The sequence below is a fragment of the Gopherus evgoodei genome, chromosome 4, assembly GCF_007399415.2.
Source record: "Gopherus evgoodei ecotype Sinaloan lineage chromosome 4, rGopEvg1_v1.p, whole genome shotgun sequence".
Lineage (NCBI taxonomy): Eukaryota > Metazoa > Chordata > Testudines > Testudinidae > Gopherus > Gopherus evgoodei.
The window spans coordinates 60673915-60687061 of record NC_044325.1 but is presented as its reverse complement, the minus strand read 5'-3'; the positions used below and the strand labels follow the sequence as shown (position 1 = coordinate 60687061).

At 44.4% G+C, this 13147-nt stretch overlaps 1 protein-coding gene across 1 annotated transcript in view; it reads right to left on the bottom strand.

Annotated features, from left to right (window-relative positions):
* The window catches only part of RYR3 (ryanodine receptor 3), a 607531-nt gene that overhangs the window by 199628 nt on the left and 394756 nt on the right, over positions 1-13147 (bottom strand). The window contains 2 exon segments of the mRNA XM_030559417.1: positions 6252-6375; positions 6537-6612. Coding sequence (XP_030415277.1) covers positions 6252-6375; positions 6537-6612 — 200 coding nt within the window.

Sequence of the window (13147 nt, the reverse complement as noted above, 5' to 3'; positions counted from 1 at the left end):
CCTCAAATCTTGATTTAAAAATACTTCAAGTTATAGAGAATCCACCATTTACTCGACTTCAAGCCAGCAAGTGACCCATGTCCCACACTGCTGAGGAAGGTGAAAAACCTCCAGGCTCTCTGCCAATTTGACCTGGGGAAAAATTCCTTCTTGACCCCCATTATGGTAATCAGTTGGACTGTGAGCACACGGGGGAGAGACCCACCATCCAGACAGCTGGGAACAAATTCTCTATAGTAACTCAGAGCCCTCTCCATCTACTGTCCCATCTCTGGCTGTGGGAGATATTTGCTAATAGCAGTCACAGATAGGCCATATGCCATTGTAATTAATCTCATCATACCATAAACTTATCAAGCTCAATCTTGAAACAAGTTATGGTTTTTGCCCCCACTACTCCCTTTGGAAGGCTTTTCCAGAACTTCACTCTTCAGATGGTTTGAAACCTTCATCTAATTTCAGGCCTAAACCGCGAGGTATATCCATGTGTTCTTGTGCCAACATTGGCTCTTAACTTGTATAATTCCTCTCTATCTCTGGTGTTTGTCCTTCTGTCACAGACCCAGACTTGCACGCCAAACTAAAGAAGACCAGAGTCATAGGAGGAAGGGGAGGGAGAAGGGCACGCCCTTGTAGATGTTTCATTGGACTTTCCACCAGTTCAAGAAGGATATCAAGATGGATATTACTCTTGCAGGTACATGAATCAATCAATCCAGAGGATGTCATATGGACAACTGATGGATTTTTAACCAGTCTTGTAGACACCTCAGGTGTCACCTAGCATGCGGAGTTACATATGTGCAAGAAGTCACGTGTCCCAGAAGCCTTAAACACTTTCTCACTGTTGTTTGCAGGTGAGCCTGGAGCAAGTTGCATAACTCCAGAATTGCTTGGAACCTAGTCTGAGGGAGGCATGCCATGGCTGATGTAGAGAGTCTAGAAGCACTGAGAATCACTCAATTTTCTGTACAAGATAAAGGATTGACTTCTCTGTTTTCATAATCAGGTGCAGCTGGGCAAGCAGAGTCTGGATTTTCCTGAGGCCTGGAATGCCCCTGAATTAACCAATTGTTTAGGCAGGGGAATACCTGAATGCCAATTCTGTGGAGATAGACAGCTATGATGGCCATGCATTTGGTAAATATTCTGGGAGCTCATGGGAGGGAGGATAGTATATTGGTAGTGATGGCGTGATACCAGCATGCTAGATGGAGGAGATGGAGGTGACCTTTTGTTCCCAATGCACTGAGTCAAGCTGTGCAGCCTTTCCTCCCACAGATGGCTCAGTATCGTTTTCTTATTCACATAGACCAGGGGAAAAGTTCCTCCTCCTTCCTGGCTGTAGTTACCTATTGTCATCTCCCAAGCAGCTATCACACACTTTACTTGGACACTTCCCATCCTTGGATGGGTATTACAGATTTGGCAGTGTACTGCAGATGCCTCAGTGTCCCTGCTTTCAGCTGGAGGCACCACTACCACCCTGCTCTGTAGTGCCTTTGGTTCCCTGATAATGATGGGCAGAAACCTTATTTCTGGTTCAGTTACAGCCAGGCTGCTGAGGGAGACAGACATGTCCTGTTTACTCCAGCCTGCTGACTCTGCTGCCAAGCCCAGTGATGCCCTGCTCACTGCGGAACTTGCGTCTGCCACAAACTTGCCAGGACTGATCCTGGTCACCTACCCGGAGGAGACGGAAGATGTCCCATCATGCCATGTACACCCCAAGTGGAGGATAGAAAGACCCCCAGGGACAGCCTACTTCAATCTGGCTGTAGCGCTGCCTGAAGCAGAGTCAGCGTGTTGCAGCTGGATTCTTCACTGATGCAGTGGCGGACCACTCCGCCAACTATTAGGGCCCTGGGTCAGGACCCAGTGGAGTAGGGTGAGCCGGGCCCCTCTCTGGCACCCTACACCTGCGGTGGCAGCCTCCCCACACCAGGTCAAGAGGCCTGCATTTATCTGTTGTCTGCCAGAGCTAGGGTGCTTGGCTCCTGGGTTTTTGCTCTGTCCCTGCACCAAGGGCCCAGACCTAACTGCCTCCTGGGTCTTCACTCTGCACCTGCCTGAAGGGCTCAGAACTTAATTGATTAATGTGTTTGCTCTGCCCCTCTTTAAAGGGTCCAGTGCTTATAGACAGCTGGGTTCACTCTGACCCCTGCCTAACAGGCCCAGAGCCTGCAGGCTACCGTGTCTGCTCTGGCCCCTGCCATATGGGCCCAGAGACTACAGACTAAGGTGTTTGCCCGGCCCTGGCTTAAAGGGTTCAGGGGCTATAGATGGTTGGCTGCTAAGCCCCAGTCTACTGGCCTGGGAGACCCTGCTTTTGCCTAAGGGTCGGAACCAACTGACTAACTGGGGGATCAGCCCTGTGAGACCGGTCGAGACACTAATGCCTGACACTAATGCCTAACACTGATTCCCCTGATATTCAGCAGCAGTCCTTATGGTGCAGTGAGGCCGTGTGGCCTCCCTCCAACCCAGAGTGGGAGGGACGACTGCCACACCACTACACCCTCGCATAGCTTGGAAATGCTATGTGCAAAGGAGCTAGACTGGAAGGCTAAAAGGTAAAAGATAAAACCGGGTCACAAGAAAATTGTTCATCTCTTTGCAAGGGCTGGAGCTAAGAAACAAGAAAGCAGAGAACCCTAAGGTCAACCTGAGTTAAGCCCCGAAAAGACCATCCAATGCTGACAGATTATTACATCTCTGTCACTTTTTAGAACCACAGATTGAACTCATTTGTGCATAATGTTGCCTTCTTGTATCTTTAAATAAGTCTTATTTATTTTTCTTAGTTAATAAACCTTTCATTAGTTTATTACAGGATTGGCTACAGGTATTGTCTTTGGTGTGAGATCTAAGGTACAAATTGATCTGGGATAAATGACTGGTATCTTGGGACTGGGAGCAACCTGAATATTATGTGATTTTTGGTGTAAGTGACCATTTATTACTAAGTCCAGCTTGCCTGGATGGCAAAATAGACTTGAGAGCCTAAGGAGACTGTATGTCTCCAAGGTAAAACTGTTATAGTGATCCAGAAGTTCACATTTGTTATTGGCTTGGTAAAATCTAATTATAGAACATATCACCAGTTTAGGGTGTCCGCCCTGCTTTCTGACACTCTGCCCTGAGGTAGGCACTCATGGTCGTGAGCCCCTCCAGACAGCATGACAGTGGTGACTCCCCAACCCACTTCATTTTTCTTATAAACCCCTTAATTTGAATTGCAACTTCAGCATACTTCATATCTCCTTTTTTTCTGAATTTCCTCAAATTTCTTTCAGGGATCACTTTAAATTTTTGCAATAATTCTTTTGTAGATAACTCTCAATCTTTGTAGTTCTCTCTGTTCATATGGATGAAAGTGACTAAGGCCTTCCCTAGAAGAAGTGGAGCCAGACACCGTATCATGTCTTCTTGCCCCACCTTATTCAATTCACATCTCATTTCAAAAGCATTTAGAAATACATTAATGTCATCCCCTTCCCTAAAGCAAGGAAACAATTTGGAGTCTATGTGGCTTCCCCAGACTAGGCATATGAGGTCTGGCTCCACCTACCAGATCAGTTTTGCTGGCACATTCTCTCCATCTCGAACTGATGTTGACGCTCTCTCTCTCTCTCTCTCTCATCTTGCTGCTTGACCGGGGGCAAGTACCTCTGAGTTTCTGTTTCTCCAGGGGCTACAACAGTGTACCCCAGTTACCAAACAGCCTTCACAAAGCAAAGTACATTTATTCTTAGGGCAAAGTATCACACTGAAAACATATAAAAACTACACCAAGTCTTACACGCTTAGTAATAAACATACCAGAAATTGCCTTTCAGTCTTATGGGCCCTACTAGGCCAAAGCGATTCCATCCTTTTAGTAAGACTGAGGCCTCCCACTGGACAGAATGTCCTGTCCATTTTCTCACTCAAAATGAATGCCCTGAGTCCTTTATATATCCCAAGTTCTTTGTTTGTCTCTTCATCTTTGGAAAATCCATTCTGAGCCAGTATGTGCAAACCACCCATAGTGAAGTTGCTTCTCCAGAGCTGGTTATAATCCTGGGGTAATCACCCCTTTTTGTTTTTAGTTCTGTAAGAGCTGGGGTAATTCTTCCCCATAGCAGTAGCAGATTCACACAGCAATGAGGTAGCTGTGGTAGTGCACAGAATGGACTTCCATCTTGAATGGTCCCTGCAAGTCTTCTTCCTTTGCCAAGAGTCAATATGGGAGGGTTTAGGCTTCTTAAATCCCACAAAATTGAATCTTCCAACCTCTTCCATAGTTGGCCTCATGCCCTACTTCCTTCAACGGCAGCTCTTTAAACCTTGTATAACTGTACCTTCTTGTGCACATTGGACATGATCCCATTTTTGCAGCTGTCTTGTTTTTAACTGGTGCAAGACTGCAACTTGGCAGGATCAGCTAATTTGTTTGTGACAAAATCAACCAATGGATGTTAAGAATATGCCATAAATTTTGTTGAAAAAAAAATGTTTGGTTTCCTCTGCTCAGCTTTTTTTAATAACCATTTTTCTGCTCCATATAATAGACATGCCATCACGACTGCATTGAACACTCATCTTACTTTTCTCACAGACATCCTGTCACCAAAACAGAGGCCACTGAAGACGATAAAATCCAGCATGTAACTTTATTGGACACAGAACCCTCTACTATCAACTACCAGTCTTCCAGAGATCTTACTTCTCCACCATTCAGAAGGAGACTGTCCCTCTCCCAGGTGCTTGGAGAGTCATCACTACTGATAAATGGTGTCAAAGAACCATGGAACTGGGTTGCATGTTCCAGTTCTTTTCTATTCCTTTCCCCTTCCACACCCCTTTTCAGCAACCCCTTCATGTGTCACTTCTTCTTTAAGAAATCCAATCACTTCTTCATGTAGGAGCTGGTATCATTCCATAAAGTAGTTTCTTAATCTTATGTCCCTGGATTGTTGTATTCTTTTTTAAAAAGATTAGCAGTCACAGCACTTGGCTTTATTTTGCCTTGGTGAGGGCCATATTAAATAATGGGTATAAGGATCACTGTTCAGGACAGACCCCTTGCAAGTTAGACAGTGATTAAATCCAAGAGACTTGGATATAACCAGACTGCCCAGTGCCAGGTGGAACAATCACATAGAAAATAAGAAATAAAATATTCCCAAGTGGGAAACAACAGGTAATTAAACACTAGCACTATAACAAGTATTTACAAGAAGAAAAAAAAAAGTTTCTTCAGAGGAAAAAAGGGGAACCAGAGCAACGGCTCCTGGAGAGCTCCAACAGTGCAGTGAGAAGGAGCTGAGAGGGTGCTAGGATGGCTTTGCCCATTATTCCTTGGCCTGGACGTACAAGGAAAGGCACAGTGCATGTGCCACCGCGATGGGTACCGCTAAGGAAAACTCTCTTGGCAAGTCCACACCTGAAGTGGAAGACACATGTAAAATCATCTGAAATGGAATAGATATGTGCAATCACTTGAAGAAGAACCCCACTTACCAGACCATTTTAGCTTACAAGAAACACTGAATGCCATGAAATATACAAGGCCTTAAAGGCTCTTTGTCAGGTAATGTATTATTGAATTTTTACAAAAAGAATATTATTTAACTTATGAGGATCTTCCCTTCTGGTATAATTCATTTTTCAATGGTTTGGCCTCATGCAGTATTGCAATAATTATTTATTTAACCACAGAATAAGTAATTCCCTAGTGTTCATCCTCCCCTCAGATAAAATGATGCATATCATAGTGTCTTTTGTAAGTTCTGTCACTTTGCATAAACAAGATATGCAGGGATGCACACCGAAGAGTCCATTTATCTTACAGATTAAACATAACCCTACAGACCAGTTATAAAAATTCAACTAAAAGAGTTATTTTATGCATATACATTTCTACAGCATTAGGCCACAAAGCCTATTTCGCCATGATCTTTACTGACAACTGCTAGGTGTTAATTTATGAAGTTTAGAGTTGTCTGCATTGTTTGGTTTAGATCTTATTATATTTTGTATTTGTCACAAACTATAAATCTTACCTATTTGTGCTATCCCTAAAATAAAAAGAAAAATAATTTTCTATGTTAAGAAAGGACTGGAAATTATAATTTTCTTTTCGGCACAGATAAAATACAAAATGGTAATTATGTTGTTCATAATTAACAGAAAGAGTAGTGAGAGAAAGGAATTAGCAAGAATGAAGGTATTGGTAAGGACATATTTTAAATAAATACACAGCTTACCTAGATACAACAATGCCATTCATTTGAAGGAATTTAAACAGCTCTTGTGCCTTCTCCCGGTCCCGAGATTTCTCCTTGGCTGTCAAGGTGTCATAAGGTACCAGTAAAGGATGACTACCTCCTCCTTTGGAAAATTGAGAGAACTGTACATTTTTCTATTGTAATGTTATTTTTCAAATTTAAAAAGGGACCTACATAATTTACATTCTCGTACGTTGTCTCCTGTTCTTTCAGACTCTCCCCCCGCCCTCATTTTATTTGTGGTTCACCAGATTTTATTCTTACCTTTGCTCTCCAATTCTATTTTCTTCTTTTTGGCCCAAATGTTATGATAGTTTTCTGCCACTACCTCAACCATTCCCTACAACACCACAAAGAAAAGGCAATCCAAAGTTAAAAGGTGATAGAATAAAAATTTAGCTAACACTATTCCACATAAATACACTTTAAAAACTGAGTTGAAATATAGAAACCTTGTAGACAAGATATCAACTATTTTATCTCATTAATTAATTTTATGTATATACAAAGCATTAGCTTCAAAAGAGACATTATTTGGGTCTGACCCAGAATAACAATAATTGAAGGGCAAGTTCTGATCCACAGATATTTTCCAGCATGAATCAATGAGTGCTTAAAATCATTATGTTTACAAACAAATAAATAATATTCATTATGTGTATTATCGTAATACCAAGAAACCCTGGTCATTGACCAGCACCCCTTTGTTTTAGGTGCGCAAACAGAAAAAATACAATCTCTGTGCCAAAAAGCTTAAGTATAAGATAAAAGACAACAGGTGCAAATAGACAGATGGGGAAGTACAAGGAAACAATAAAACAATATTGGACAGCATGACTGACAATGGTTTCAGCACATCAGCAGCCTAAATGTTGTCAAGTTATTGTAAGCATCATGGCAAATGAGAGTTTTAAGGGAGAATCTGAAGGAGGATAATAAGGTAGCTTTGTGGGTGTTTATAGAGAGCTCATCCTAAGCATATGGGGCGGCATGAGAGAAAACACAAAATGACTGTTTGAAAATTTAACAAATGGATTATAGAGGTTGGCCTCACTGGCCAGTCAGAGGTGAGAGTTGACATCTTGATAGTGAATGAGAGGTGATAGGTAGGATGGGGATAGATTCTGAAGACAAGAAGTTCCTCACCTTGTGCAGTAACAATGGCTCTTTGAGATGTGTCCCCCTGTGGGTGTTCCACTGTAGGTGTCGGTGCATCCCCGTGCCAGAGATCGGGGATTTTTCGCAGCAGTACTCGGTCGGGGGCAAGGGCGTGCACCAGAGCTGTCCCGTGCAGCCGTTGACACCTCCTGTAATGCATGCATCCCCAACTGTCTGCTCTGTTCCTTCTCTACCACAGAGCTTGGCTGTGTGAACTCTGCAGTGGAGGGGAAGAGGGTGGGTAGCGGAGCACCCACAGGGATACACATCTCAGAGAACTATTGTTACTGCACAAGATGAGTAACAACTTCTTCTTCAAGTGGTGTCCCCGTGGGTGCTCCACTCTAGGTACTTGTAGAGCAGTACCCCACCAGGAGTGGCAGGGGTTTGGAGTTATGTATAAGTGTGTGATGAGCGCACTGAGAGGCCAACAACAGAATCTCAGATAAGGCCTTGGGTGATAGTGTAATGCTTTGCAAAAGTGAGCTCCGATGTCCAGGTTGCAGCTCTAAAAATATCTATTAAGGGGACATTGTTCAAGAATGCAATCAATGTTGCCATAGCTCGTGTTGAGTGGGATCTGAGGCCCATGTGGGGTTCTTTGTGATGCAGGTGGTAGCAAGTTTGAATACAGGTAGAGACCCATTTGGAGAGTCTCTGGGTCGATATTGTAGAGCCTTTGGAGCTGCTGTAGAGATGAATAGTCTTGATGACTTTCAAAATGGTTTAGTTCTGTCCAATTAGAAGGCTACAGCCTGTCTGACATCTAGCATGTGTAACTCCCTGTCTAACTCTGGGATTATTGTGCCCACCATGACCATTTTGAACCTGTGGTTGCGAACAAACCTGTTGAGTTTTCAGAGATCTAAGATTGGTCTCCATCCTCCTCCTTTCTTCTCTGTTAGGAAACATTTGGAGTAAAAACCCTTCTCTCTGTACATATGTGGTACTAGTTCTACAGCACCCAGCAGTAGGAAGTGGTCGATTTCCTGTTGCAGAAGTTGCTTGTGAGAGGGGCCCCTGAGGAGGGACAGGGAAGGGGACAGAGTCGGGGGGATGGTTGTGAAAGGGATGGCATAGCCAGATTGTATGATCTCCAATACCCATTGATGTGTGGTTATCGCAACCCAGGCATGGTAAAATGGGCGTAGGCGGTGACCAAAGTTGTGGGATGGGGTATCTATTGGTGCTAGAGGTGTGGGGAGGTCGTGCATACCCTCAACCAATTCTTCAAAACTGTGGCTTAGATGTAGATGGATGGTTCGACGAGACCTGGTTCTGTAGAGCGCGTCATCTCTGAGCCGATTGTTTAGGTCCGTTCTGAGCAAAGTATTGTGGTTGTTGACGGTTAAACCAGGTGTCACATGACCTCCAGTATGGTGTAAAGCATTGGTGTTTGTCAGGCAATGAGTATATGCCGAGTGTACACAGCGTCGCTCAGGAGTCCTTCATGGTATGGAGCATGTCGTCTGTCTGAGACGAGAATAGTTTATCCCTATTGAAGGGAAGGTTCTCCACTTTTAGCAGTAGTCCTTTCGGAATTCCCAAAGTTTGCAACCATGATGCTCTTCTCATAATCACAGCTTTTGCGGTTGTTTGGGCAGCTGTGTCTGCTACATCCATTGAGGCTTGCAGTGTTGTGCTGGCTATTATCTGACCGTCATTAATAATGGTGTTGAGTTGAGGACGTTTGTGCTCGGGGAGGTCTTCCATGAACTCTTGTATTTCACTATAGTTAGAGTAGCCATAATTTGCTAGTAGAGCAGAATAGTTGGCAACTCTGAGCAGAAGGGTGGCTGATGAGTAAACTTAACACCCAAAGAGGTTCAGTCTCTTTTGTTCTTTATCTTGTGGTGCGGAGTGGAAACGAAGCTGTTTATTTTGCTGATTGGCAGCCTCTACTACAGCTTGAGGGTGTGAAAACAAAAATTCCATGCCTTTGGCTGGAACGAAGTATTTCCTATCAGACCTTTTGTTGGTGGGTGGTGCCAATGCTGGTGTTTGCCATATGGCCTGTGCAGGCTCCCTTATAGCCTCATCCATGGGGAGGCGAGCTTGGCCAATGATGCTGGCTGTAAGATTTTTAACAACTTACATTGTTTCTCCTGCGCCTCATGTAAGGCAATCTCTTGGCTGTTTACTACTCTTTTGATGAGTTCTTGGAACTGTTTCAGGTCATCTGGTGCTGTCGTGGTAGATAGCGTCACCGCTTCCCCTGGTGCGGAAGATGAGCACGGGGCAGGTGGTGAATCATCCAGGTCTGCCTGTGATAGTATCTCTTCCTCTTCTATCTCTCTCTCAGGGGGGTCAGAGGTTTCTCTGAGTAGTAAGGATGGATGTACTCTGAATCCTCTTCTGGCTGGGGAAAGGGGGGCAGGTTATGGGTTCTGGTATGTGGCCCAAGGACCCCACTGTGGCCATTGCATGGGGTAAGGTAATAATGGGTAAGGCCAGTGCTGTGCATACCAGGGCTGTGAATGCTCAGATGAGGCTTAGGCTTCATAGCGTTCCATGTAGGTCTCACATGTGATGAGGATGAATGTTGAGAGGAGAAACGGTTGTCAAGCAGGTATACTTCCTCGCCAATATGCATGGAGATTGCTGCAGGAGATGAAGGATAGTACCGTACTATGTAGCTTGGGGAGTGTTCAGTGCTGAGCAGTGGTGACTGCAGTGCAGAAGAAACTGCTATGTCAGTACGATGTAGGAGTTGCGCTGGTCCCACCTTGGGGTTGCAGTCAACTGTTGAAGTGCTGACTGGTTCCAGATTCAGCTTGTTAGCCGGCATCAAGTCTGGAATCGGTGGCAGCAGCATTGATCATGGTGCCACTGCCTGTGTTGCACTCTGCACCAGGGTAGTTGGTGCTGTGGAGGAGACTTGACTGTCTCAACTCAAGTGCCACACAATGAGGCTTGGCAGAGGTCTGCTGAGGAATGGTGCCGGAGGAGTCCAGTCCCTCATAAGTGCTCCCTCTGGATGAGTGGAGCACTGAGGGTAAAGACCTCGTTGGGGAAGCTCTCTTTTTGTGAAAGTCTCTTGTTGGAGAGGTCGAAGCTCACTTCCAGATAGTTTTGGAAGTTGGAGCCTTATCATCGCATAGGGATCTCGGTTTATGAGACTCCCCGGAGGACGTCTCTTGTGGAGGTTGGAGGTATTTCTCCATCAGAAGCATTTTCAAATGTAGATCTCTATCACATCTTGCTCTTGACTTTGCTGCAGTGTATGCATTTCTGGAAGATATGAGTTTCTTCCAGACAACGGATGCAGGATGCATGGCCATCGGAGACCGGCATCAGTTCACGGCAGCAGTCACATTTTTTAAACTCTGTTGAGCCCAGCATGACTTCAGTTAAGCCTCTCCCCTGCTCTTGATAGATGAGGGTGCGAGTTAATTGAAGTGGTAAACCACAGAGCTATTCCAAAATGGAGAACTAAGTAAAATATTTTATTTTGGTTGAAGAAAAACCTCTAAGAGGAACTAACGAAACTACGTAACTAAGAATAGACTAACAAGAAGTTCCTATGTAACTTGTAACTTTTTTTTTTCCAGAAAGAATCAAGGAGAATACTGTCGCGGAGCTCCGTCTCCAGCTGAGGACAGTTGAGAAGGAACTGAGGGGACGGTCGGGGGTGCGTGCTACAGGAGGTGCCAACAGCTACATGAGACAACTCCTGTGCGCACCCTTCCCCTGATCGAGTACTGCTGCGAAAAATCTCCAATCTCCAGTGCAGGGACACACCGACACCTAGAGTGGAGCACCCAGAGGGACACCACTTTAAGAAAAAGCTTATGTTTGATGCAAAAGAGAAGGGGGAGCCTGCAGATAGTGCAAATTGAGGAATGACATGATCAAAGCAATGAGCTAAGAAAATGATCTTTGTAGCAGCATGCTGAGCGGATAGAGTGGCACAACACTGCATTTGTCAAGGCCACAGAAAATTATGTTCCAGTATTCAAGACATGAGACAATGAGACCCCAGACAACAATTATAGCTGCGTGAATGGATAGGAAAGGCCATATCTTAAGAGATGTCATGAAGAAAGAAATAGCAACCTGTAGACACAGCCTGGATGTGGGGACCTCCAGAGATGTCAAATTTAAAGATAATACCCAGGTTAAAAGCCTGAGTGTTAGGCAGGATGGTGGTGCTGCCCACAGTGACTGAGAAAGAAGATGGAGGGAGGGTTTTGGGGGAAAGATTAAGAGATCTATCTTAGCCATGTTAAGCTTGAGCTGATGGCTCAACAGCCACAAGAAGATGTCAGAGAGAGTCTGAGATTTTAGCTTGGGCAGATGGAGTCACACCTAGAATAAAGATGTAGCTCTGTGAGTATTCAGCACAGAAATGTTAATTAATTTGTGTTTGTGAATAAGATTACCCAGAGCTAAAGGGCAGAGAGAGAAGAGAAAGGGACAAAGGCCAGAGTCCTATAATATCCACTGAAAAGTTGAAGGAGGAATGAGGAGGATTGCCAGAAGAACAAGTTGAAGGAGTGAGGCAGGAGTTAGGAGGAGAACCAGGAGAGGAAAGTCATGGAAGCTGTGATGAGTTGAGGAATTTATCTCCACAATTTATGAATGTTGTTTGATATCATAAACTCTCTGCATGTATCTTCATCAAACTACAAACTCCACTCTGATTATGGGAGCTAATTGCCTTGTCTGTTATCTTTTTACCTCCATGTTGGGACTGAAATACAGGGCTGACAATAGAGGAATGTTAAATGGGATGATCTTCTATTCAAATATAAATACTTTTGAAAATAAGCTGGCTCCCACTCAGGAGAACTGGTTTGTCCAGGGAGAGGCAATTAGCAATGAGGTCCTGTGTGGATCTGTGATCACATGAGGAGTCCGATTCCAGAAGTCACCTGACAAAGGTTTTAAAAAGGTTATAAAAGGCCATTTTCACCAGCTCAAGTGGAGGGAGGCTGCTACAGGAGCCTGAAGAGGCTGGGGCTAACTCTGCTTACCTGAACTCAGATGGTCCCCTGTGGACTTCCAAGGGAAGGGTGAGCCAGGATGAGGGGAATGGTATTCGCAGTGTTTGTTGTTTTCTAAATGTTTTTGCATCTCTTGTGCTGTTAAGTAAAGAGAACCCTGTGTGTGTTGTGTGTTACATCTATCATGTGTCCTGAGAGAGTTAACCTGTGACTCCAGAGCACACACATAGGTGGAATTCTGGGAGTTTGGGGGCTGGGATTGAGGACATGGGATTCCATTAAGTTGGAAGAGCAGGGTTGTTTAGCTAGGAAGATGACAGAACCAAAGAAGAAAGAACAGATTTATAATGGAGGACATAAGCCAGGCCATAGGATTTCTGCCAGAGATGCTCCGTTAGGCCAACTGACCCTGTAAGGAGGTCCTAAGATATAAACCTTGGTATCAGAGGTCCGGTCTGAGGCCTGAGGCCTGAACTAAAGTAATGGTCAAGACTTTGCTAACATAAAGCAAAGTTAAGCTGTGAGCCAGAGGCAGGCCCTGCTCACAGAAGCTGGCAAGGAAAGGGCTGATGCTGCAAGAAGATACGTACCTAAAGGTACTGAACACTAGATATCAGAACATTCACATACTTGCACATTCCACACAGATAACAAGGAACAGGCTGACCCATCCCAATAACAGGGCAAAAGGGTAATATGATGGATAGAGTTGTTTTGTTCGAACCAACATGTACAAGGTGACAGGCGGCACCTTACTATGTAGAGGGGTTG